The sequence below is a fragment of the Diabrotica undecimpunctata genome, chromosome 3 (assembly GCF_040954645.1).
Source record: "Diabrotica undecimpunctata isolate CICGRU chromosome 3, icDiaUnde3, whole genome shotgun sequence".
Lineage (NCBI taxonomy): Eukaryota > Metazoa > Arthropoda > Insecta > Coleoptera > Chrysomelidae > Diabrotica > Diabrotica undecimpunctata.
The window spans coordinates 116,108,856-116,135,989 of record NC_092805.1 but is presented as its reverse complement, the minus strand read 5'-3'; the positions used below and the strand labels follow the sequence as shown (position 1 = coordinate 116,135,989).

The window sequence follows — 27,134 nt, the reverse complement described above, 5'->3', positions numbered from 1 at the left end:
GCTTAACCCTCGTATTCTAAATCCTCTTTTGTTGCGGAAAGTGGCACAAAACTACTTCAATTTAAAAACACAATATGCAACGCAAATTAAATTATGTTCTAACTTCTTGCACAAATAAAAAGTTAATAGTTTAATCAACGCCTGTCTTGCTCGGCACTCCGTACTAAATAATTTATTTAGTAATCCAGAAATACTCGCTACAGACGAAAACTTAATTATAAAAGTAGTTACTGCCGGGCGATAATCAAATTTTAGCCGTAGAAATGTTTGCAGAAATTACTTTACTTATTATTGATTATTCTGTGTCGATCCACATTACTAACTAATGAAACAAGCGACTGTGGTTGGACTGGGCTATTTGATTTAGTTTAAACTTAGCTGAAAACTTCCTCTGTATTTACTTATCCAAGTATGTATAGTGCTGCAAATATACCAATGCAAACATTTAGTTCTGATTATTAAAATTCGTCTAAATGCCACGGAAAATATCATATTCCGCTGTACATAGTGTTTATAGGTTTTAAGTAAGTATTTGATAACCTAGAGCTGAAACTATCATTTAAGTTTTAAACTTTCGTCTAATACTTAAAAATAATAACTAACTACACTTTAACTGCTTATTTATTACTTGCTTGGTCGTATTTTTACTGATAATTTGACAATTAAAGTTAAAAAAATATAATTCATTACAAAAAGTGGAGAATGTTTCTATACTACATATGAATTTTCTAAGGAGAAATTGCTAAAACGATAATTTTTTATTTATTAATAAAACACTCCTTAAGAAGTGTCTTTTACACTGCAATCTGATCAGAAAGATCAATGAACAGTTCTGTTTCGTCCTAAATTAATGCTAATAAACCTTAAAACTATAGTTACATTCAATCATGTTTCTAGAGGGTCTTTATTACAATAATTATTGACACAAGCACTCGTGTACACTAAGCCGTACTATACTCTGCTTTTGAACAAATCACTACACTAACTCGAAAGGCTTCACTTTCTTCAGTCTTCTTACTAACTCCAGTATATTATCCAGGAGTTGGAGAGCCTCAATATTCACATGTTGATGCAGTCTTTGCTTATGATTGTTGGCACAATTCCTTATTTATCTCTTTATTAGTCTTCATCTTCAAGTCTCGGTGAATGTTGCTGTTGTAATGTAGCAATTGGCATCGACGCTGCTCCTTAATACTTTCTTCTTTAAAACAATGTTCTTGCTGGCACAGCCCCAGAGCTGTGCACCGTATGACAATACCGGTCTAAGTAAGTATTTATTTATAGAACAAAAGTTTATTTTCTATGGAGAGCTTTGAGTTTCTTCCGAGCAACCAGTACAATTTTTTGTATTCAGTTCACATTCCTCTCGTTTTTTTCTTTACATGGACCTTCCAACAAAGTGTCGCATCAAGATGCATATCCAGGTACTTCGCGGTATCTGCAATAGGGATCTGAGTGTCATGTATTTTAATTGGCACATATTGCTTTTTCTTGTTAGTGAAATTCACATGCACTGATTTGGTCTTGTTTACTGAAGATTGTAGATTTCTTGCAGCTTCTTCATGATTATTTCCCACTGCCAGAACAGCTAAAAAGATATGGTAACAAACTTATTAAATTGTTTATCGGACGAGACCATGGCAGTTGCCCAAGGAAACAAGATCGACCTTTCCTATGGTAATAATACTGAGTTGAATCATTGTGGAATAAGAGGACAGCTATTGAAATGGAAGTTTACGTTTCTCACTGATCGAAATTTTCGGGTTAACATCAATGATACTTATAATGAGAAAGAAATAATAAGCGGTGTTTTCCAGGAATCAGTGCTCAGTCTTTGGTCCTATCTCATTTAACGTATACACTTCTGACCTCCATTCTATTGATTTCTTGTTTTTCATCCTGTGCAGATGACTCAAATATATAATCTCGCAGAAAACAGTACCACTATCCAAGAAGATTTAAATCGTGTGTTTGTGTGGAACACTACGAGGCTAGTACCGCGACCATGTTTTTAAATTAATGTTTCTAATCACCTTAAGCATTCTTTATACTTTTTATTCCCATTTTTTTGGAAAGGTGAATGCTATTTAGTTTAACGCAAACATTGGTTGGATTTTGTATTAAAATATGTATAAAGTGCAAAATATTAGGATGGGGGTAATAAAAACGTTTGTTATATCGCAAATGAAACGACCCACAGCAATTCATTGTTCTTTCAGAAGATGATAAAGCACAGCCCATATATGTGGTGGAAAACGAGCATCGTCTCATATATAATTATCTGTGAGATAGTCCAAGAACGCTGAGAGTCATCCATCTTCTAATTTCTGGGATAATTAAAACCAAAGCGATCTCCTACATTGTAGGACTCTAAAAAGACCAAAAATCCATTTTAAGAATAGAATTTTGGGTTCGTATAGTCTAACTAAGAACTAACTTTTGAATTTTACGAATTCACCATTGCTACAAGTGAAAATGACTGCCAGCATATGTGACATTTGACCGTATTTGCCTACTAACTCCATGAATTGATTCTTTTAATTCAACAACGATTTTATCAAGTAAGATTCAACAATGTACATTTGTCCGAATTAATTGAAATGCTCTTAGATTCTCTTACATGGTAACAAATAGAAATCCAGAGATTGTCATAATTCGTATTATAGAAAATGAAGCAAAACATGTGAGCCAAACTTGTCGGTTATAAGAATTAGAAAATGGCTAATATTACAATACACGTTTTGATACTTCTCTTTTATTTCATTTATTGCATTTTAAATACTGGGAAGAAACTTCAGGTTGTCTAATAACATCTCCAGTAAATAAATATTTAAACCGTAGTAATTGTATATAAGCAAATATATGGGTTGGATCTAGAAAAACATGTCCCTAACAAAAAACAATGCTTCCAAACTAAGAATAGCACAGATAAAGATGGAGCGTTTAATGATATGAGTAACAATAAAAGACAAGATCACAAACGAATACCTACGAAACGGAACGAGAGTTACAGATGCAAAGAGAGCTATCAGATTGAAATGGAAATGGGCTGACCACGTAGCAAAGATGAAGGTGGAAGGTGGACGAGCAAGTTAACCGAATGAAAACCAAGAACAGATAAACAAAACAGAGAAAGACTACCCTCACGATGGCAAGATGATCTGCGAAAGACGAGAAATTGGATCCATACTGCACAAGGCCGTGCACTCTGAATACAAACAGGTGAGGCCTATGTTCTGCAGTGAACTTAAAATGAGCTGATGATGATGATTGTGACGAATAAAGTGTTAAAAATACCTCATTTATGTCTTATGAACGCACAAAATGTCACTTCTTTTGACAAGATGACCTTTTCGACAACAAAATGTATATGGTGGATATGCCTGGTTCATCGAGTTAGAATCTATGGAGAAGCTATGAGCCTATTAACGTGTGTATTAAAAACGGCGTAGGTAGGCGTGGCTAACGGTGATACCAATATGGCGGTGGGATCATGGCCGGACTCAATAATATTAAAACTACATACTATAAAAATATGACTAATACATTTTTAATAAACTATGATTTATTTATCCCGCGGTAAACACTAAAAACAGGATATATTATACATAAAGATAAATTAATACAGTCAAATACTATTAATTTATTCTCTGAAGTACGGGCCATTACTTTGTTTACATATTTGTATACTAACCTGTAGAACGTTATTCCTGACGATTTTTTATTAATATTGCTTCTGCCACTGCAACTACGTTGAGAACAAGAAACCATTATTAAGCACTATCACAATATATTATTACATTTTCTATAAAAGTATTATAAAACTAAAAATATTCGAAAAATAACAAACGTAAACAATCATATACGATTTGTCAAAAGTGTCAAAACAATATGGCCGAAGTGAGGTCGTTTTTAGTCACGTGATGCCCTCTCCATAGATTCTGACTCGATGGCCTGGTTGATAAGCAAATTGTTTTTCATGAAGTGGTTATACTTAACAAGTATTTATTTCGTATATAAGATTATTATTATTTGTTCCATATTCTTTTAATTTAAGTAGACTTTAACATGCCACTATTCTTTTGAAATGTAGCCTTAGATAAAAGTCATCTTGAATATTTTGGTAGATGAAACCGTATGATATCTCTTTCCTGCTGTAGCAGAGCTGTAGAAGGTACCATTCTTCCAAGAAGACTAGTAGCTAATGATATCTCATTCGATTATATGCTTCGTTAAATTTTCGCCGCTAGGCTCTTTTATGTTTTTAATGATCTGTATGTAGATTCATCAGTATCACAAAAAATTTATTAAAATCCTTTATAAAAGGTATATAATTAAGATACCCAATCGGGCTATATCACAAAATGTTTTTGGAAACTATATTCCATGTATACCTAGTATACACCTAGTATATACCTAGTATATCCAATTGTACACCTAGAAACACTGATGATGGAATACAGATTCCGAAAACGTTTTGTGATATAACCTGATTGGGTATTTCAATTATGTACCTTTTATAAAGGATTTTAATAAATTTTTTGTGATACATGGTATACAGACAGATACAGGAACTTACTTTCTTGTGGATTTCATCAGTATTAGTTTTTATTTCATCGCCAATAAATGTTGCGCCATAAAAGTAAGAATTTAAAACACATCATATACTTTCCTCTTTGAATTCTTTCCTTTCCAAACAGGGGTCGCAAATAGTTTTAATTCAATTAATTGTAATTAATTTTTTAACAAAAATTATATTTCGTTCATTTGTTTTCTAAATAAAATACGCTGTTTATGACGTATATGTATGTCTTTCATATCAAATTAAAGGTAATTTTTTTATAGCATTTAAAACACATCATATACTTTCCTCTTTGAATTCTTTTCTTTCCAAACAGGGGCTGCAAATACTTTTAATTCAATTAATGGTAATTAAATTTTTAACAAAAATTATATTTCGTTCATTTTTTTTATAAATAAAATAGGCTGCTTATGACGTAAATGCATGTCTTTCATATCAAATTAAAGGTAATTTTTTTATATGATGATATAAGGTTGCCAGAGAAAAATGGTCGCAAATTAGGCTTGCCAGCTGTTAAAAACGCGAGGTATTAAAGATAAAGTAAAAGAGAGTTAGCACGCAACGTTGATAGATAGTGTTAAGAATAAATATACATATTATCACTTGTCAAACCAGTCTCATTGCGCGCTAACTCTCTTTTATTTTATCTTTGATACACCGCGGTTTTAACAGCTGGTATCCCCTAATTTGAGACCATTTTTTCTCAGGAAACTGATTTAATTTGATATAAAAAACATGCATATACGTCATTAGTAACGTATTTTATTTAAAAAATTACGGCCACTTTTTTGTCTGTAAGCCTGTTATCAATGTATTCTTCTATTATTAAATGATGTGAGTTTGATTAACTGCGTTATAAACGTAGTGATCTTGCAGTGGGTTCTTAGACTATAATACCATCTCGGTATTTGTTTGCATATGCGTAACATGGTAAATTTAATTTCTTACGTACTCAGTTTGGAACATACCAGGGACATTAGTTATCACACTGAATATTTTGATTGATATTTAAATATAAAATCATTCTTTATTATAGCCATGTCAAAATTTTGGGTCTCGTTTTGACTAGACTATTTGTCAGTAAAAATGTCAATTCTGACAATTTAACATTGCTATCCTGAATGTTACTTCTAGCTTATTTACGAAATATGAGTATTTGTTCTTACATTTTTATTTAATATACACGAATTCTTTAATATAGTCGAATTCTGCTACGTAAAAAATAAAATACCGACTATTCACTATTCACCGACTTGGTTGAAATTAGGTAGATAGTTAACTTTGTATTGCCCATTTTTGCAGCCCTAAACATAATGTATTATCTTTTCGAAGACTTATCTTTTTTATGTACGGTAAGTGAATATATTCATGGTTTATTATTTTATTTGATTTTTACCTTTAATTTTCACAACGTAAAAAGAGAACTCTAGGAGATTTTTGTATTTATAATATATTTAAAGGACTTAAAGTCTAGAGAGCAGTTAATGCAAAGTAAACCAAGCAGATTTAAATTGAAAAAAGTATGGGGAAGATTTTTATGATAAAGTAACTACTAATATAAGAGGTGAAACATTAAGCTCATGTCCATTATGACTCAATTCTAAGCTCATATAATATTCTCATTAATATTAAATTAAGAACAGAGTCATTCCACGGAGATATTCCTTGGCGTTTAAACATGTTCTGATGTGGTTTAGTAATAAATGCTGAAACAGACCTGTAAAAAGACTTTATCAATTATCTGTGTTATCCGATAAAACATGATGCGAAATGTTTTTGAAAATTTATGGTTTTAACTACTATTGAACCATGGGAAATAGATAGGGATGCCTGTGTTAGAACTACAGTTGTATAAATGAAAAGGAAGGGAGTGAATAGCCTGTTTATTTCAAACAAAGATTGCAATAAAACTGAAACATAAATTCTCTAAAATTCCCAAAACATTATTCCGATATTATATTTTTATTGCATCGTTTTAACTACTACATTTTCTGAAAATAAACCACAATTGCAGTTAAAATATTTTACTTGCTGTTCAAGTTTTAGCTTAGAAATCGTTCTCACCAATCATTCTTGGAAGGCGAGTAAAATATCTTTAAGTATTATTGGGGTTTATTTTCAAAAAATATAGCAGTTAAAATTCCCTTAAGGCGGAATATGATGATAAGAAATATGGCAACACAAACAAATATTACCTCGATAACAATGTATCTTTACAAAACAGATCGTGTTATCAACAAATTTTTAAGTGACTAAACAAATACTTCAGTCGACAGAGACGAAAATGCTACTCAACCTCTAAAAATCATACGAACAAGATGAATTTTACCGAGATTTTAGGATGCTAAAAAAATACAAAAAAGTTTAATCACTTTTACCCACAGGCCACAGGCTTCCCTCTAAAATCCTTTCTGGTAGGGATGGGAACGGAAAAAATCGATTTACCAAGAATATGTACGCCGCCGTAAAAAAATGTTTCAAATAAAAAATGTATCAAGTTAATTGTTAAGAAAAATGTTTATTAAACACTTTTGTAGAATAAACCGTTCACACAGAAACGACGCTTGAAGCAATCGGCGATTTTGAATGTCGGTTACGCGCGCGAAATCAAATTCAATCAGCTCGACGGTAAAAAAGCAATATCTTTTAATCACACTATCCTATCGACAAAAATCAAGATGCATTTTAAAGGTGAAGAGTGCAGCTTTCGTAAGCAATTTTTGTATTTTGTCACAAATGACCTCACTTTTTATAAAGCTGTTTATGATTCTCATGAGATTAATACAATTTATGACTTTCATTGACCGGTCACTATTGAGTTGTCATTATTAGAGCCTATTTTTCAAAACCCATAGCATGAAATTTTAGTTTTAAGTTCTAGCAACAAATATGAGGTATTTGAAATAAGCTTAAAAACGCTGAATTGAAACTTCCACATTACAAATAATCTAAAACGTTTAAAACTGCTCTTTTTCAATTACACTAGTACATTTTTCAAAAGTATACAACTTCTGCTACAAATTTCACTCAAAATCATCTTCTTGGAGGCAATTCCCGCGACGTGTGATCGTTTGTAATGTAAAAGTTTCAATTCTGTGTTTTTTAGTCATATTTCAAATGCCTCATATTTGTTACCAAAACTCAAAATCGAAATTTCATCTTGTAAGTTTTGAAGATTGGTCTCTATCAATACAAATTTCACTAGGACCGGTCAATGAAAGTGATACATTTTATTGATATCACAAGAATAATAAAAAGTTGCAAAAATCATTCATCGTTTATTTATTGAACAGATTTGAAATTAACATTCTCGGCAAAATTCAGCTTGTTCGTATAATTTTTAGAAGTCAAATCTCTGACGACTGGACTAAAAAACAAAACTATTTACTTTGTATACTAAATTTTTCGTTGTGTTGCCAGGTGTGAGAATGAATGAATGCTAAAGTAATACTAAGTGGATGGTTGGCCTACACGTCAACAATCTGCGTACAATTGACTATGAGAAGAACAATTATTTATTATATTCAGTCCACAAACATTCAAGGATTGGCCTTGGGATTTGTTTATTGTCATGGCGAATACAAGACGAATTAAATTCGTTTAAATTTAGCATATCGGTTGGTATCTTCGGAATTCTCGGAATGAAATCTTCCTTGGTTTCTTCACTTGGTTCAGATTTCAAAATTATGATGACGACTAAGCTAACCGTCAGTTGTTAAGTGTGCAGCTGATAAAATTGTTCGTTCACTCAACCAATTGGGATTTTTGTGGTTAGTAATGATGTTTGAGAACACTTTATTAATAAGCTCCTTCGTTGAGGCCAAATGTCAAAAATTCAGCGAAACCGAAATCAAACTATTCAGTTTATTAACAGGAATACGGCCATCGTCGACAGCCAGCGATTACTTGGAGAACTCTTCGGCATAAATATAGTTTAGTATTGCAACTTACTTGTTTGTCGTCAGTTAGTTTCATTAACTTATATTGCACTTCGCTCTATTGTGGGTTCAACATTGATACATTCGTTCGAACTAATTGGTTCAATACATCTCAATCACTCGATCACTATTCTCGTTCTATTTCTCGATTGGAAGTATCGCTCAATTCACGATTAAGCGACTGCATTCCTAACTTGGTAGTCACTTTTAGAGTGGGAGTGCCTGGACTGAGACAAATTCGATGTAAAATGTCATTTGATATATCATCCTTTGTACAGCTTCTACTTTACATCTTTATAAACAAAAAGTTATACAGAGGTTATAAAAGTTAAACATAAACAGATTTGCTTTTTGTATTTTGTCAAGAGCGATTTGTAATCCACTAGAAGCAGCTTCAGACCTGGTATGTGATACCATAATAACAGTGTCATCAGCATAGGATACACCTACAAGGTTGGTCCTAGTATGCTTCCTTGTAGTAGTCCTACTGACATAGGAAAACTTTTGGAGAGTGTTGCGTTTATCTGGACTTGGAAGTTTCGCATACCCAGATATAATTTGATTGTTTCATAGGAGGGATATGGTAAGTTTTGTTTTATTTTGTAAAGTAATGCTTTTTGTCATACTTTATCGAATACCTTGTCTAGAAAGGCTGCACTACAGTACCTTTTGCCTTCTAAGTCATTGCTGATTTTTCAACCATACGATGAAACTGTTCCACGGTGCCATGAATAATGGAAGTACTTTAATCTAAATGCCGCGTTGATTATTTGCTGGAGTGCTTGTATGGCTATAAGTAGTAGTTCTTTAATAGTTTTACCAGGTATTAGATCACAACCAAAACTCTTCTTGGAGTTTATTTCTTTTATTAGAGAATAAATTTCGTGCTTGAATGTAATCAGACATTTTTTCTTGATTTTCCAAAGGTGTGTTCAATTCGTGGGGTTTAAATACGTCATTGAGATTACTCGCCAATATATCGGCTTTTAAAGCGAAGCTTCTATACTGTTATTGTATAACTTTTTTCCCTACAGTAAAATGGTGAAAATAGCTCTTTTTGACATCGATTTCTGTCACTAATAGACTCGATTTGTAACGATTTTCAAAATTTAATAAAATCCATAAATGTCATCCGATTAATAACAATATTGAATTATCTGTTTCAATTTTTATATTAATTCTCGTTTTAAAATAATTTCATATAAATACAATTATTATTTTTAAACTTATTATTTATTTTATATCATAATTAAATTTCCTATTAAATAATATTTATTTACATTTTATTATTAATATTTGGTCTGAATTTGATATGTTTATCATAAGTAAACAACGTAAGCTTTGTTAATGCGTTAACAGGTGGCGTTAGGAGCAAACATAATAATTGATTGAATTTGTTTAAATTATAAAAAATTAATAAATAATAAAATTACTTTATTTAATTTTAAATATATAATTTAAATTGTAGGGGAAAGGATGAGGTAGCTGATTCGATGATTTAAAGGTAAATATTTGAAAAATTATAGTCCCACCTTCCTACATTTGGTAGATAAAAAATAAATAAAACCTCGAAGGACCAGCGACCATTAGGTCGCAAAATTGCGGATTAGTAATAATATAGTGGATAGTAAAGTTAAAAGTAGAATAATTAAAATAAGAATTAAGCTAGAAATATTTTTATTGTATTATTTACATGAATAAATAGTAGTATCGGGATTGCCAACAAATCACCCTTTTTAATAATAATAAAAACATAAATGTTCATATAAAATGTTCTTAAACCGCACAACTGTTTATATTAATAATTGTTCTTAAAGCTAAATACATGCGATTTATAGAACAAGAAAGTTTATAGTTTGTTGAATATCCGTCAACCCTGTAATTTTTCGGACCGGCATTTATGAAATGTTGGCACATAAACTGTCGATTTTCTTCTGTATAAAAGAATAATTTCAGGTACTTACATATTCGATGCACAGACACTGAATTTAATTAACTATTTAATAAAATAAGTTATTTGAAAACTACTTCTATTTGAGAAGCGTGAAAATTATAACTTGCTTCTATTTGAGTAGCTGAAAATAAGGTTTGACTTACGTGCTTCTATTTGAGAAGGCAAAAACGAAGTGATTTTAAGGGTAGTTGGGTTTGAATATTTTGAATCTTAAGAACTGACAGGCGCAGAAGATACAATGCAGCAGAAAGAAGGCGTGTCATGCTGATTGAATGTCTTAAAATTAGTGAGATATATTAGTGAGAATAACAATCATTATTAAAATTATTATAGAAGGACAAACTATTGTAGAAAATATAATTAATTTTCTACATAAATTTTTAAAATACATAAATAAGTTTTGTTTCAAGTTTACTATAATTTTACGACCCTGTCACAATAATCCCAATCTCCGGAATTAAGAACATTGAGCACTACCCATAATTATTATTACATAAACAACAGTAGAAGTAGTAATAATATTTTCTTTTAATTTAGAAAATTATTTTCAGTATTTTATTGAATATGAGTCCCTTTTATATCCACTCTGTTTAACATGCTAATAATTAATTAATATTTGGTCTAATTATATATTTTTTATTTCAGGCATGAACATATCCAAGAAAAAGACGGCAATTCAATCATTATCAGCAATACTAATGCACACATATCAGGAATATCCATACTGTGATAATCCACAGAATCTTATCTGATTAGACCTGTGTTATTTTATCAAAAGATGTTTACACTTAACTACAGATAAAGCTCACTCGGAATACAGTGTCATCTAGTCAACGTTAGTGTCGCGTAGTTTTAGTAATTTATCGATAAAATGGGAATTCTGTACAGGAAGAGATCTCTGCTTCTAAAATTAGCAGTTATAGTAACGACCGCATGGTTCACGATAGCCTTTTTACTCTATACAGACAATAGCTCTCCTCAATCCGACATGGTGGCGCTCCCTCTCGATGGTGGACATATCAGAAAAAATGAAGTAGTGCCCGAAAGAGTGATTCCGTTCCAAGAATCGCGAAGGACTTCGTCCAAAAGTGTAAATAAAAACAATAATAATTTTGACTATAACGGTGTGCTTGTGCCCCCTGATAACGTGGCAGGAGAGATGGGAAAACCAGTTGTTTTGCCTACGAATTTATCAGGTAAGCTGTTCGTATATAATTTTTACATAATATTCATTTGTTTGTATTGCAATAACAAATTATTTAATATAATAAATGTAAAGTTTTTAAATGTGAGCATGGTTGGCAGCCACGTCGTTTTAAAACTAAAGACTCGTCATAGAAGCGCTTATCTGATAACATTAACGGTAAAAATATATTTTAAAATACATGAACTAATTAAAATTTTACCTTTGACCCAATTTTTTAAAAATTTTATTTTTTAAAACTTAACAAGAAAATATTTGCGGTTGTTATTACATATTTCATTTATACATTGTAGGAAATATGTAGAAAAAAACTCATTTATACCGCTAACTTCTATGTTATAGCTTTATTAATTCACAACCAGTAACATACAAAAAATACCTTTTTTTATATTAAACATTAAGAATACACCTAATCTACAAGATTGATCAGCATTTTTTTAACCTAATTTTTCTAAGATTGTAAGGTAGATGTCAGCTTATCCACCCTAGCTTTTTTTGACATGAAATGCCCACTTCTTTGTTGTGGTTACACAGCACAACACTAACTAAGCCTTGCACAACTTCACACATTACACAAACTCGAACGGTTTAGTCCTCTTGAGCCTTCACTTCTGGGGTTGGTTGACAAGAAGCTGAAGTACCTCATGGTTGGGATGGTTATGGAGCCTCGTCTCCTGGCGACTTTCTTAATTTTATTTAGAATCGATTCGACTTTAAGGTCGCTACGTAAATCATCATTCCGAATATAATAAGGAGCACCTACGATATTCCTTAGTATTCGGTTCTGGAGCGTTTCTAAATTTCTATAATTGCTTTTTTGATACAGCCCTATAAGTGTAGGCCATAGGTCCACACCGGTTTTAATATCTGTTTGTAAATCGGTACTTTGTTTTGGATGGCAGGTTGAGAGTACTTACCTATTAGCCAATATATATTTTTGTACTTTATCTTCAACTGTTCAGTTTTTTTTTAAGATGCTCCTTCCGTTTGAGTTTGATGTCCAAATTTAAACCCAGGTATTTCGCTGCTTTTTGTTTATTAGGAACAATGCTGTTTTTAAAGATAATTTATTTTTTTATGTTAATCAAGTTAATATGAACTGATTTCTGCTCATTTAACTTTATACGCCATTTTATGGACCAGCCTTCTATGCATTTTGTAGGTTAACCGTAGATTCTTCTATAGTTGCTCCTATTGTCAAGACTGCTGTATCATCAGCAAATGTGGCTAACTGAATTTTTTCTCTCTCCGGAATGTCAGATGTATACAAAAGGTATAGTACTTGTCCAAGAACGCTACCTTGTCGAACCCCTGCGTTTATTAGCTTTAACTCAGACTCGTTTTCCATTTTAACTCTAAATGTTCGCTGGTATCGCAAAACAAATATTTTCTTTAGCTTCATTAACAGGCCTTCGTGCCATACTTTGTCAAATGCTTTTGCGATATCCAGGAATACTGCTGAACAAATTTTATCACCTTCCATAGCTTTGTCTATTTCGGTTATATTTTGATGGGTCTGGTCAACTGTGGAGTGTTTTTCACGAAATCCAAATTGTTTTGTCGGAATAATATTTTTTTGTTCAATTATATGGTTCATTGTTCGTAGTAGCAATGTTTTAAACACCTTTGAGATTATGGATAGTAAGGAGAATGGCCTGTATGATGGTAATTTATGGGTATCTTGTCCTACTTTGGGTATCATTATGACCTCTGCAGTTTTTCAAAGGATGGGAACATATTTAAGTCTAAAAGATGCATTTATTAGGGTATAGTAAGTTTTACTATGGCTTTTCTAGCTATTTTTTTTAGTATCTCACCATGGATCGGGTCAAACCCAGGTGCTTTTTTTGTATTGATGTTCTTGATTAATTTTTGAACTTCTTTTGTAGTAGTCAATTGTATATTAATAGAATCAGTACCTACTGGCTCATCGTCTACATATTTCCCCAGGGTTTGGTTGAAATAAATTTTCTAAATAATTAGCGATCGTATCCACTTTCTCTTTGGGATTTCTTGCCCATGTTCTGTCTTCTTTTTGTAAAGGAAGTATATATTGAACTAGCTTATATATCTTTCTGGTCGCCTTACAGAGGGAGTAATTGGTGCATTTATCATCAGATAGTTCTCTCAGGTACTTACTTTACTGATTGATTCGTTCGTTATTTTAGCGATTTCTCTTTGCAGCTGTTGTGTGATCCTGTTTAGCTTATTTTTATTTTCAGTTATTCGAGTCCTCTGCCATACCTTTTGAGCCTTTCTTTTATCCTGAATCAACTCTCTAATTTCTTTGAAAATCTTATTCGATTGTGTTATTTGAATTGCTTTTCATTAGCTACAAATCTGCTTTTACTGAGTCTACAGACTTCATATAGGTATAAATACATCTTTTTTTTTTAACTTTTTATAAGCTATATTTTTCGCAGCTATGACTACTTGGGTGTTGCCTTTGACAATACAGGAACTGATACACGGGAAATAGAAAAACTAATCACTCAAGCAAAGAAAGTCTTAGGATGTCTCAATAGTATACTGTGGAGTAAAGAGATAACGAAAGGAAGGAAATTTAATATATATGAGACCATGATTAAACCTACTCTTCTTTATGGCGCTGAAACATGGAGAATTAGTGAAAAGAACAAAAAGCGAATAGAAGCAGTAGAGATGGATGCAATGAGAAGATCTTTAGGTATTTCCAGACGAGACCGAATCAGAAATGATATAATAAAACAACGTACTTATGGTAATAGAAGGAAATATAACTCAAGATATAGAGAAGAAACAATTAAGGTGGTATGGTCATGTTCAACGGATGCCAGCATCAAGACTCCCCAAAAAAGTAATAGAATGGCAACCGATAGGTCGACGGAAAAGAGGAAGACCCAGATTAGAATGGCAACACGGCGTAAACAAGTCCATGAGCGAAAGAAATTTAACAACAAACGACTGCGAAGATAGGAAGAGATAGTGTTTAGGTATCGGACAACGTCGAGAGACAATTTTTGAGCTATTTGCGGAAAACAGTCTAAAAATGTGGTTTTTTTATTGACAAATGATCATATTCACTCGCAAATAACTCGATAAGTATTGACTTTTTGCAAAAACTGTATAAAATAAAAGTTGCTTAGAATTAGTCAGTTTATTCAATTCTGGACTTATTTTGATCGCATGTTTTTTCACACCCCAGAAGGGGTGAAAGGGTGAGGGCTTTTGCCCCCATGGCAAAAGCACTCATCGGCACGATATTACTTTTTTTCTTTGCCGTTAACTATGTATATTTGTATATGCCAAATTTCATGTCAATCCAAGCGCTTCTTTAATATTTACAGCAAAAACCGTGAATAAATGGACTAAAAAAGAAATAAAACTTTTCGAAACATCAATAAATTAAAATATTGGTTTCTCTTACCTTTATTAAAGTGATTCCCGCAAGCTATTTTTACTTTTGAATAACAAATACTTTGCTTTTGGATACTAAAAGTTCCCTACACACTATAACACTTAAACAAAACTCTAAAAAATAACACGACCAGTAAATAACTTAATAATAACTATAACATATAACACACAATATATTAACTTAAAAACCAACACGCTAAAATTTGAATTTAAACAGATTGGCCAGTTTGGACCTGTAAAATGAGAATCCGTCTGGCTTAAGGCAATAAATTATATTTAATAGCATCTTGACGAATGAGTGGGCGAATATCAACACGTGCGTTTGTTTACAGCTGGGAATTTGCTGAACGAATGTACTTTAGCTCTTCAATTATGTGATTCGCATCAGTTTCTTCGATTCAGTTTGTAGTTACTATATATTGTTAATTAGCTTAATGTTTGCTGTTCTGCTTTGTTTTCTTATATCAGCGCTAACATTGTTATCAACTGTTAATTCAATAACCATAATATAATATATTAAATGTAATTTTATTTTAATCATAAAACTTTAAGATTTAAATAGCTATTAATTTCTTAACCGAATATTGTAATCCATGCAAATTAATTATATTCAAAATACAAAATAATTAATTTTGCTCCTTTTTTAAATTGCGTTGTCATATAGGTATTTAAAAAAAAACGTGTAATAAATCGATACCATTGTAAAATATACAATAAATAATTCTTTATGTACTCGTTCATACATATTCATATCCAATCTGCTGCAGTTGTTAGGTAGTATTAAAAAATTCAAAACGGTGCTGATAGATGTTGCAAACAAGAGATATAATCTGCTAAATCGTATTCCATTACATGAGCGATTTACAAATTAGTTTTATTGACAGTGGAAAATATTTTATACGGTTGAAGCTAGAAAAAATAAAACTAGCAGAAAAAATAAACATTTTGTGTTTCTTTATTATACGCCACCAAAATATCAATATTATTGTGAACGTATGTAAAAGTTTTCGGAAAAATATTAATGAAGGATTTAAAGAAAATGGTAAAATATATTCAAATAATATTTTTAATTACGTGTTCCTTATTAACAAATTAACTACAAACACAATTTAAACTTAAAGGTCCATATTCTTCAACTACACGCAATTTCAATTTCACAGACCGCAGCATATCCTGGATGGTGTTATTATTTACAATTGTATTGTAATTTGTTCGCGAAATTTTTGAAGTATTCGGCGTCGCAACTATTCTTAGTTTTCGGCTTCCCAACCATAATCGTAACCTGCTTAACATTTTCGAAGGTTTTTGCCAATATTGCCCAAAAATCTTCATTAGACGAGCCTGGGTTACTTTTTGTGGGTTGTCATTTTTTGACACAAATGGGATGTTGCAGTTCTAGTGTGTGTCAGAGTTTAGTGTCAAGATGCTACATCGGGCCAAAATATAATTTCACCGTAAGTATGAATGTGTATTAATAAACTCAGCCAATTTTGAAAGGCAACTCTTAGTACAAATATTGGGATCCAATGTCTCACCTGTCTCACCATTATCATTAACCTGTACGCGTCCACTGCCGGACATAGGTGTTCCTCAGCTCTTCTTCTCTGTCTGTGTCTTGTGTGGCTTGCATCCAGGTATTGCTAACACGCTTCAGGTCGTCACACATCGTCTGGTGGGTGTCCTGTGCTCCGTAGTCCTTCTTGTCTAGGTCTCCACTCGACAATACGTTTTGTCATCGGTTGTCTGAAAATCTGGCGACGTGTATCATCTGCGTATTGCAGGTTGCTTACTTTTCTGCCTCCTGTAGTGATTCCTACATATCACTTGTCTAGTACTTTTCTCATTATATATTCAGAATATATGTTGTACAATAATGGTGATAGTATGCAGTCCTGTCCAGTTCTTTTCTTCGTTTTAAACGCATCTGAATATATTATGTGTATTTTAACTTTAACTGAGATTTTATCATACAGATTTTCTTATTAGATTAACTAGGTGGTTGGGTACTCCCATATTTTTCATTATACTCCAGAGGGATCCCATTTTATTGAATCGAAAGACTTTGTGTAATCTACGAAATAAAGCAGCATTGGTATGTTGTGTTCTCCCGCTTTTTCTATTATCTGTCTGGTGTTCAGTATCTGCTCCCGTGTTGCGTTTCCTGGTACAAATCAGCATTGTTCTTCGGCTATGTCTGAGAGTAGAAAGTTCTTTAGCCGTTCCTTGATTATATGTAGCAGGACTTTGCTTGCATGAGGAATAATTGCAATATTTCTGTAATTGCTGAATACGGTTAGTGATCCTTTATTATGAATGGGGATAAATGTTGATTCGCACCACTCATCAGGCCATTCATCTGTGACCTATAATATGTTGCACATGTCCAGTATTATATCTACGCGAATCTCGCTCATTGCTTTTAGAGTCTCCGCTGGTATGCCATCGATCCCTGGGGATTTTTTGTTTCTTAGTTGGCTAAGAGCCTTCTCTACTTCTGCTCGTAAGATTATTGGTTCTGCCTCTCTGATTGCATATTTCTTGGTTTCTGAAACTGATGCATCTTTTGAAGTGTCTTTGTACAGTTCTGAGCAATAATGTTTCTATTTCTATGCAATGCTCTGTATGTCGGTTTTTACTTCTCCATTATGGTCTTGAATGGCCTTCTTACTAGTATGTTCTTCTAAAAGCATCATGAAAAGCTTTGGAGGGACGGTTTTTCCTTAACGTACTCCTTGTATACAGAATTTATTTATTTCGTGTTCAGAAAGTCTTACTCTAGCTGTGACATTTTGGTAGATATATTTAATTATGTTATGTAGCGATAGTCTATTCGACATTTTGTCAGTGCTTTTAACATTTTCTGCTAGCTTGTGGTATCGAATACTTTCTCGTAGTAGACGAATATCAGTACCATTGGTTTGTTGTATTCTGCAGGCTTCTCTATCAGGTTCATTATTACCAGTAAGTGGTAAGGTCTCCAGTCTTTTTTTGATAATTTTTGTGAAAATTTTATATACGTGTGAGATCAAACTGATAGAACGGTAGTTGCTTAGATCTGTTATGTCTTCTAAATTACAAAGTAAAGATGATTTACAACGAATGCTGCACCAATTTAATGTAACCGCCAGAAAATTCAACATGTTAATTTCCAAAAAAAAACGGGTGTGGCAATCCAGTGGGACTGACGGTAGAAGTTATACTTCTATATATGCGTTCGCTATTACAAATTTTATATGGGAGTCAATCTGCACAATCATTACATATGTAATGTTATAGATAAGAGAGAGCAGACAGAGAAACAGAATTAGGTATATGGTGCATCGTTTGCTGTATATAAACTACATTTGACCTGTAATAGGAGTATAGTAAATGAAGGATTGAATCAATATTTTGATGAAAATGTATATTTTTATTTTGATACATGTATGAAAGGAGTTGAATGCAAAAAATTTTTTGTTACACATACTCTGCAGTAAAATTCATTGTTTATTTTGTTATTAATATAAAAATACAATACAATACACTGCAACATAATTCATATAATAACATATAATAATACAATACAAATTAAAATGCAATATTCATAAGTATTTAAAAATGACAATATACATAACTTACTTACGCATATGTTTAATTTACCATGATAATAATATTAATAAAATAAAAATATTGTTTCGTGATACAACTGTCAATTTGTCTGACATTGACAGATACAAAATTTCATTGTTGTTTGTTGTATATATAAGTACACATTTGAACTTTCTTGAGATATTTACAAGTTTTTATTTATAATTTAACGTGCCTAACGAGGCTCAAGACAAATCTGAACTAATACTAACTAATAATAACTTAATAATAATATTAATAAATATTAAATATATTTACAAAAGGAACATTTTTAATCTCGAGAGAGAAAGAAAGAGAAAATATATCTTTTGTCTCCCTCTTACCTATATCCATATGTAATGATTTTGCCGATTCACTCCCGTACAAATTTTTAACGTCGAACGCGCGTATAGAAGTATATCTTCAAAAAGATAAAATACATGGTTATAATATAAAATCTACAACAAATAAATTGGAGCTCGGGTGTCAGATAATAAAGAATAGTGATGGAGATATATGTACGGTGCAGCTGAGTTAAAAAAGGAGCATGTTAATTTGGAAAAGGATCACTACAGGAGCAATGCGACCAATTTGTGGCAATAATGTTAGAAGACTCTGAGATTTCCAGTCACATCCACGGAGAAAGCTAAGCTACCTGAGAAAAGGCTAATTTGAAATAATCTGTCGCACTGCATTTAATTTACTAGGTTATTAAATGATTTGCATTGTACCATCTGATACAATTAAAGTAGTAGGCCTTCTTTCCATACCATATCGTAAGCGCAAATCAGATCAATGAAAGCTACTGCCGTTTCGATTTTTTGTAAGAAGCCATTTTCAATAAATTTTGTTAGAGAAAGAACTTGATTACTGCAGTTTCTTTATGGCATAGATCCCGCTTTTTCTACGGGAATCTTTTCGGTGGCATATTGTAAATGCCTCGTGTAAATTATACTCTCAAAAATCTTATAGCAGACACTTAAAAGGGTCATTGGTCTGTAACTTTTCAGTAGTGGAGTGTCTTTGCCTGGTTTGCAAATTGCTATGACTTTGCTTTGTTTAAATAGGTTAGGGAGCTTTTGTGTCGTCATTGTCTGGTTGAAGAAATCTAGGAGTCACTTTCGAGTTTTTGGACCAGTGTATTTTATGAACTCGGTAAGCTTTGCGACACTTAACTAAGGCTAGTGCATTGAAAAGTTCCTCGGTCTCTATTTGCCTCTTGATTGGCAGCCTTTGTTGATGTGCAGTTTTGATTTTTTTGAGCCGATATCGTACTTCTCTTTTATGAACTTTTTCTCTGACTGGTTTGGAGAGCTGGGCAATGCGTTTTGCTATATCTTCTGGTTCTGGGTTTGCTGATGAAGAGTTAGTTGTCGGGATTTTAGGGCCCGTTTCCAATGTTCTGAGTAGGTTCCAGGCAGTGCAACTGCTATGTGTGAAGTTTAGGTTTTCGAGAGTTTCCCTCCATCTGGTGGTTCTTGCAGAATTCAGAGATTCTAGTTGTTTACCTACGTCTGGGTCTCTGGTTTGCTCTTATTGATCATACAGGTCTTTACATTCCTCGGTCCAGCATCGAATGCATGATTTGGAAATAGTCCGCATGGAATGTGTTTTTTAGCACAACTAATTATAAGTTCGGCAAATCTTTCGTAGTTTTCTACCTTCGGCTCAATATGTCTGATATTGTTCTCCAATTGGGCTTGATACTTATACCAGTTTGCCTTACGAAAGTTTCATTTAGGCAAAGGAATTGAGCTATAATGGAAAAAGTAATGCTTATAGTTGTTATTATTGGCATATGCTGCGATTTAATAGTGAAGGTGTTTAAATATATAGGCTCAGACTATCTAGCTCGAAACAGAAGTAGAAAATCAAGTAAATGGAGCAAAAAGACCCTCAGGTTGCCTGAATGAAACAATATGGAGAAGTAAAAATATCAGCAAAGAAATGAAAGGCAGAATTTAAAAAACAATCATCAGACCAATAATGACATACGCGGTAGAAACAGGACCTAACACAGACAGAACAAAAAGAATGGTAGAAATAGCAGAAATAAAAACCCTTAGAAAAATCGATAGAAAAAAACTATTCGACAGAGCTAGAAGTACAAATATACGACGGATATGCAAGGTGGAGAACATCAAGGACTCTGTAAGAAATAGAAGAGTAGAACTGAACGATCATATAAGCCGAATGACAACAAATAGAGTAAGTAGTAAAGACGGCAAGAGACGGTTTCCCAATTGGAAGACGATCATTAGGAAGACCACGAAAATGATGGAACGACAACTTACTAGAGGCACATTAAAAAACAGACAGAGTTATGTCTACACAAAAAGAAGAAAAAGGAGAAAAACAAAAGTAATTGTTAAAAAAAAAACAACAAATATAAATACCACGGCAATTATTTTATTGTACGGGAAGCCAATAGCAGTAAAACGGATAGAAAAAATTTCTTTTTTATAAAATAATACGATCTATTTCTTTGCATTCTTCACCCCATTTGTATATCCATAGTCTTGATTTCATACCGTTTCTTACTAATTTATTGTTGAAGATTCATTTTTAAAATTCATTTAAAAATCTAAGTACGGATCTTTATTTATTATCATCAAACCAAATTTAATACAGTTCAACATTATTCCTTTTTACCTTATTTCTCTTATCCACAAGTCAAAACATGTTCGCGAATATTACAGCAATATTTCACTATATCTGAAAACCCCTCACGCTTACCCCCGAGACCATTCTTCATTTTCTTAACTGATTCTCAGTCTCTTGTGACATGACATGACATGTTTTAAAATGTGGCTTTAGGGAATCTGTTGAATAAGTGATACGTTTTCTGCAAATATTTTCATTTCTTAATGGTTGGTTTAAATTTAAGCTTCGCATTAGTACATACCTCGATTCACTGTTTTTCAAGCAAATAGAGCAAAATAACATTAACTGAGAGGTAAGGATTTTAAGGCAACTGGAAGAGTTTATGCTAGAGTGAAAATTTAAAGGACTAATTAATAACTAAACTTAAAATTAAAACTGTTAGCTCAGAAGAATATTTGCTGGTTAATAATGATGCTGGTTATATAAAAAGCACTATTTAAAAAAAATAAAAGATGGTACAGTAGGCGGTATTGTAGACTAGCGCAAAACGTCATACTATGTTTTCTATATTTTTAAAACTTAAAAATATTTTTAAAATTTATTTATTATTTACATTTTAAACAAATTACATTATATTAAAATCTGTATAAATAAAAATGAATCACCGTAATGTTTGTACGCGCATAACTTCAGACCCTTCTTTTTTTGTATTTGTTATTATCAGCAGAAGGTTCGTGTAAAATACAATTTTCAAAAAATTGTACAAAGAGACGTAAAAAACAGTTTTTCGGTCATTTTAAATCGCAATATAACTAATAGATGGCGCCATTCGATAATTAACAATGGATGCTAGGAACATAATCATAATCAGACAATAAATGTCAGTCATAGATAAGAGGGTTAGGTTAGGTTAGGTTAGGATGTCAGTGTTGATAGATTTACATAACGACATGGGAAGATATGTCAATGAGGCAGTTTCGAGAATCTTTTCGTCTTCCATAAACGTCATCCCATTATAGTTAATTCAGATGTCCACCTGGTGAATGGACGACGACTTTATTTTATGACAGAAAACGCAGTGCAAAGAGCTGAACAATCGTTTTAATAAAATAGAATAAAATGGAATAAAATTCAATATAATTAAACTAAAGTAAAATAAAATAAAATAAAATAATATTAAATATAATTTAAATAAAATAGAGTAAAGTAGAATAAAACAGAATAAAATAGAATAAAACAGAATAAAATAGAACAAAATAGAATAAAATAGAATAAAATAAAATAAATTAGAATAAAATAGAATAAATTAGAATAGAATACAATAAAATAAAGAAAAATAAAATAGAACAAAATAAATATAACAAAATCAAATCTTAAAAAATTTGACGAATATAAATAGACCCGCAGTATGTTTATTCAATTGTTTGAACTTTTATTATTGTTATTGTTATTGATATTAGATCTTTCTTTTATTTTATTTTTTTTATTTTTGTTTATTATCAAGACATAGTTTTTTATGTAGCTTTATGGCGGACAGACAGACTTACAGATCTGTCAAATTTCGACGAAATATTAAATTAATAATAAAATATGAATAACTATCATTTAATAATAAATTTAATTATTATATAAACTAAATAAGATATTTAAAAATAATAATTGTATTTATATGAAATTATTTTAAAACGAGACAAAAATTTAAACAGATGATTCAATATTGTTATTAATTGAATGATGACATTTATGAACTTTAGATTTTCACAAACTTTACGAATCGAATCTTTTATTGACAGATATTCTTTTAATTTTTTACTTCCCAATAAATGTATGTATTTTATTAGTGATTTTCTATGTAGTTGTTAATTTAAAACTACTTAAAATAATTATATGATAACTAGAAACGAATTGATCGAGAGTAGTGAAACGATGTGAAGAACCGCTATTTCGTGACGCTACCCGTGACGCCTTCTCGTCGCGCTAGTTCCCTGAGGCTCGCCTCAGCATTTTACTATAGAGAAAACAGTAATACAACGCCAGTATAGAAGCTTTGCTTCAAAATTTAATCTACACAGTTTTACAAGAATATTACGTGGATCATCTTTTTCCAAATGAATTGTTTTTTACTGCGCTACCTCTGGTAATAATGGAGACTCACTCCATAGTTTCCATGTTTTTAGTTTCTTGAGGACTGTTTTACACTTGTTTTTTTTAAGCTTGATATGCTGTTTTTGATATATTTTAGTCTGCCCTTTCAGTCACTATCTTGTCTGGTAGTGAAGTAACTTGTTGCTGTTCTTGGTTCGAAGTGATATTGTTTCCATATATTTCCTACGTTTACTCTTATCGTCAATTATTTTCGTGACAAAAAAGATAGGTACTATTGACACTTTAATTTTTTCGCTCGCTCTCTATCTACTATCTGATCATAAAGCAGTATATACCAAGTTTAACACTCTTAACAAACATTCCTCGAAAACCCAACGTTTAAGTAGGATTTTTTTCCCTCATAACTTTCGTAAATTCCAAAATTTGTCTTTGACTTCTGGGTGGTACTTTCCCTCTGTGGACGTGGACTATAATTTCAGTGATTTTTTAGATAGGCTTGTCTGTATTTTCAATAAGGCATTTCCTTTAATTAAGTCAAAACGTCACAAACCCTGGACTACCAAAGATATCCGCATATCAGTCAAGAATATGAGTTCATTACTGTACATAAAAAAATTAACTACCTACGTCTTTGTTACTGAATATATCGCCAAGTATAGAGGAACCTATCTAAAACTTATTACAACGGCTAAAAAATGTACTATCAGAATCGTCTGGGAGACTCTAAAAATGTTACAAGAGAAACATGGTCCATAATAAGCGACCTTCGAAATAAAACTGACACATCTCAAACATTTTCTCTTCCAAACCCTGAAAATTCAAATGAATACTTCGTTAATGTGAGTAAAAATATAACATCAACTATTTTGCCACAAGCTCCTATTTCCTATCTCCCCAATTCAAAAAAGGTCTCGAATTCATTCTTTATAAGACCAGTTGACAAATCTGAACTGATCCAAACAATCAGTAGTATCAAAAGCAAATCTTCCTGTAGTACTGACGGACTATCCATAAAAATGTTCTTAAATCACCCAAAAAATATGTTGGAAGTCCTGGTCTCACTAATTAAACGATTCCTTTGACAAAGGTATATTTCCAGAGTGCCTAATGACAGCCATTATTATACCTCTTCATAAGGGTGGTGAAAAATTTAATGTCTGCAACTATAGACCTATTGCCTTATACCGGTCCTATCCATTGTAAAACAACATTGTATCACAACGTCAGTTCGGCTTTTTATCTAATAAATGTACCAGCGGTGCTATGTTTTATTTACTACATGAGGTCTATCAAGCACTAAACAATAATCTTTATACTGCCACTGTTTTTTGTGACTATACCAAAACTTTTGATTGTGTAAATTATGACATTTTGATAAAAAACTAAATTTCTTTGAATTGGTTCCAATCTTGCTTGAGGAATAGGAAACAACTAGTAAGAGCAAATGAAACTGACTAGTCACAAAAGCATTGTATGTGGAATACCACAAGGTTCAGTACTGGGTCCTACTTTTTCTTATCTTTATAAATGACATCACTAACTTAAAAATAAATGGAAAAATTTTTCTTTTTGCTGATGCTACCAGTATTACCTGGAGGAACTCTAATATTGCAACTCTTCATGGAATTATAACTTCTGATCTACATAAAATAAAAACCTGGTCCGACTCTAATTTACTCTCTTTTGACGTGAATAAGACAGTAGCATTATCCTATAATATAAAGGAACTCTTCAACTCTTGCTTCTTAATAACAGTCAGATCGGTATAGTTGATTCTGTAAAATTTCTTGGTATTTTTATAGACAGCAACCTTAAATGCTCCCTTCATATCGATTTGTTAAGTAAGAATATAGCCTCATCCTGCTATGCAATAAGATAACATATTTTTCTTTGTTCGAATCTTATCTTCGATATGGCCTTCCTTTTTGGGGTTCTAGGACAGCTGCCCAATCTGATGTTATTTTTAAATTACAAAAAAGAGCAATACGGTATCTTTTTGGCCTCAGTAGAATAACACATTGCAGAAGCTACTTCAAAAATCACGGGATTAACTCGTCCCTCTTTATAACTGTTTGCTTAATTTTTAAACACCTTCATGTTTTTACAGCAAGACCTAATCATGACTACTCCACCAGAAATTCAAGCCTTAAAGTGTATTTACCGATCCCGTCCACTGAGTTAGTAAAGAAATCTTTATTATATTCGACAAAAGAATTATACAACCATCTCCCTTTGCAACTTAAATTTACAACTTCTTTCCTTAAGTTCCGTAAATTGACGAAAGCCTATCTATCTGAAAGACCATATTATTCGGTGGAAGAGTTTCTTAACGAATAACTAAGAAATTATACAGTACGTTTAGGTACAAGCAACTAAAGTATTTTTATATATATTTGGGTATCACATGCAGCAACTTAAACTTATTCCTAAACTAGTTCGTAAGGTTTTATTATGCAATTTGCAATTTAGTTAAATTTTGCAATGGATTGTATATTTTATTATCTTTTATTTTGTGATATTGACGAATTATGTAATTTTAGTAAATTTTAATTGTTATTGTTATTTTTTTGACTTTTTGTAAGCTTTGTCCATAAAATTGTACAATTTTCAGTGACAATAACACATATTTCTATTCTATTCTATTCTATTCTATACTTTCTACACTTTTTAATATTTTATTCAGTTTGCTTGCACATTGTTTCCAAATCCTATGGTGTAGCTTTACTAATAGATTGCAGTTGTAAATTTGGTAGGGCAGTAATCATATCAAAGTCGTATTGACTGCAAAATTCTCAACAAAGCTGATTCTTCACCCAGCGGCTGAGCTGACCCATTGCCTATGGTGCGGAAGAAAGTGGCCGTTCTGGGAAGTCAATCGAAAAACTATCCAAAGTAATTTACCTAAAGTTTATTAATTTAGCAAATTCCCATCTGTAAACATGAGCACGTGTTGATATTCGCCCTCTCATTCGTCAAGAGGCTATTAAATATAATTTATTGCCTTAAGCCCGACGGATTCTCATGTTACAGATCCAAACTTGCCAGTCTGTTTAAATTCAATTCGCTTAGCTCGGGCACATTTTGACAGATTCACTGTCGGAAACCTACAACACAACAATTCCTACTTTTCAGTATTACTAGCTCAAGTATCCTACTATTGCAGACTTCTTTCTTAAAAAAAAAAAGAAGAATTATTCTAAATAGTGGAAGTGTATACTAAACCCATCAAATTTTGGGTAGTATATATTTAAAAAATATATTTTAGTTGTTATAATTCAACATAACTATTTATTATATGGTGCAGATAAATAAATATTGATTGTCGGTAATTCGCAAAGTTCTATTTTATTTACTATTTAGTTTGTTTACTATTAATATTGGCTATGAGCACGTGTGCTTGGTTGTATAGTAATTTCCAGCCACTTCTAGTCTGTCAAAAAGTAACTTCGCAAAAAAATAATTACTAAATTCACTAGACAGTTCGGACTGGGAATAGCGAACCGAGTTTATCTATCTCACTAGCACTTCGCGTGTTTAGAGAATCCTTCAACCGTGCAAGTGAGGAAAAGACAGTAACTCATAAACCCTCATTAAACGAGGTAAAATTACTATGAGAAAACTGCAAATATACTACTTAACTGTAATATTACTGTTAAGATCAGTAAATTTAACCTAATAAACTTGTATGCATTTACTCATTGCTATTTTCTACATAACTTGCCAAATGACATGTCTGTAAATTTA

At 32.0% G+C, this 27,134-nt stretch overlaps 1 protein-coding gene across 1 annotated transcript in view; it reads left to right on the top strand.

Annotated features, from left to right (window-relative positions):
• Positions 1 to 27,134, top strand: part of Pgant9 (polypeptide N-acetylgalactosaminyltransferase 9) — a 332,906-nt gene that overhangs the window by 255,030 nt on the left and 50,742 nt on the right. The window contains 1 exon segment of the mRNA XM_072526712.1: positions 11,120 to 11,670. Coding sequence (XP_072382813.1) covers positions 11,346 to 11,670 — 325 coding nt within the window. The 5' untranslated portion in view covers positions 11,120 to 11,345.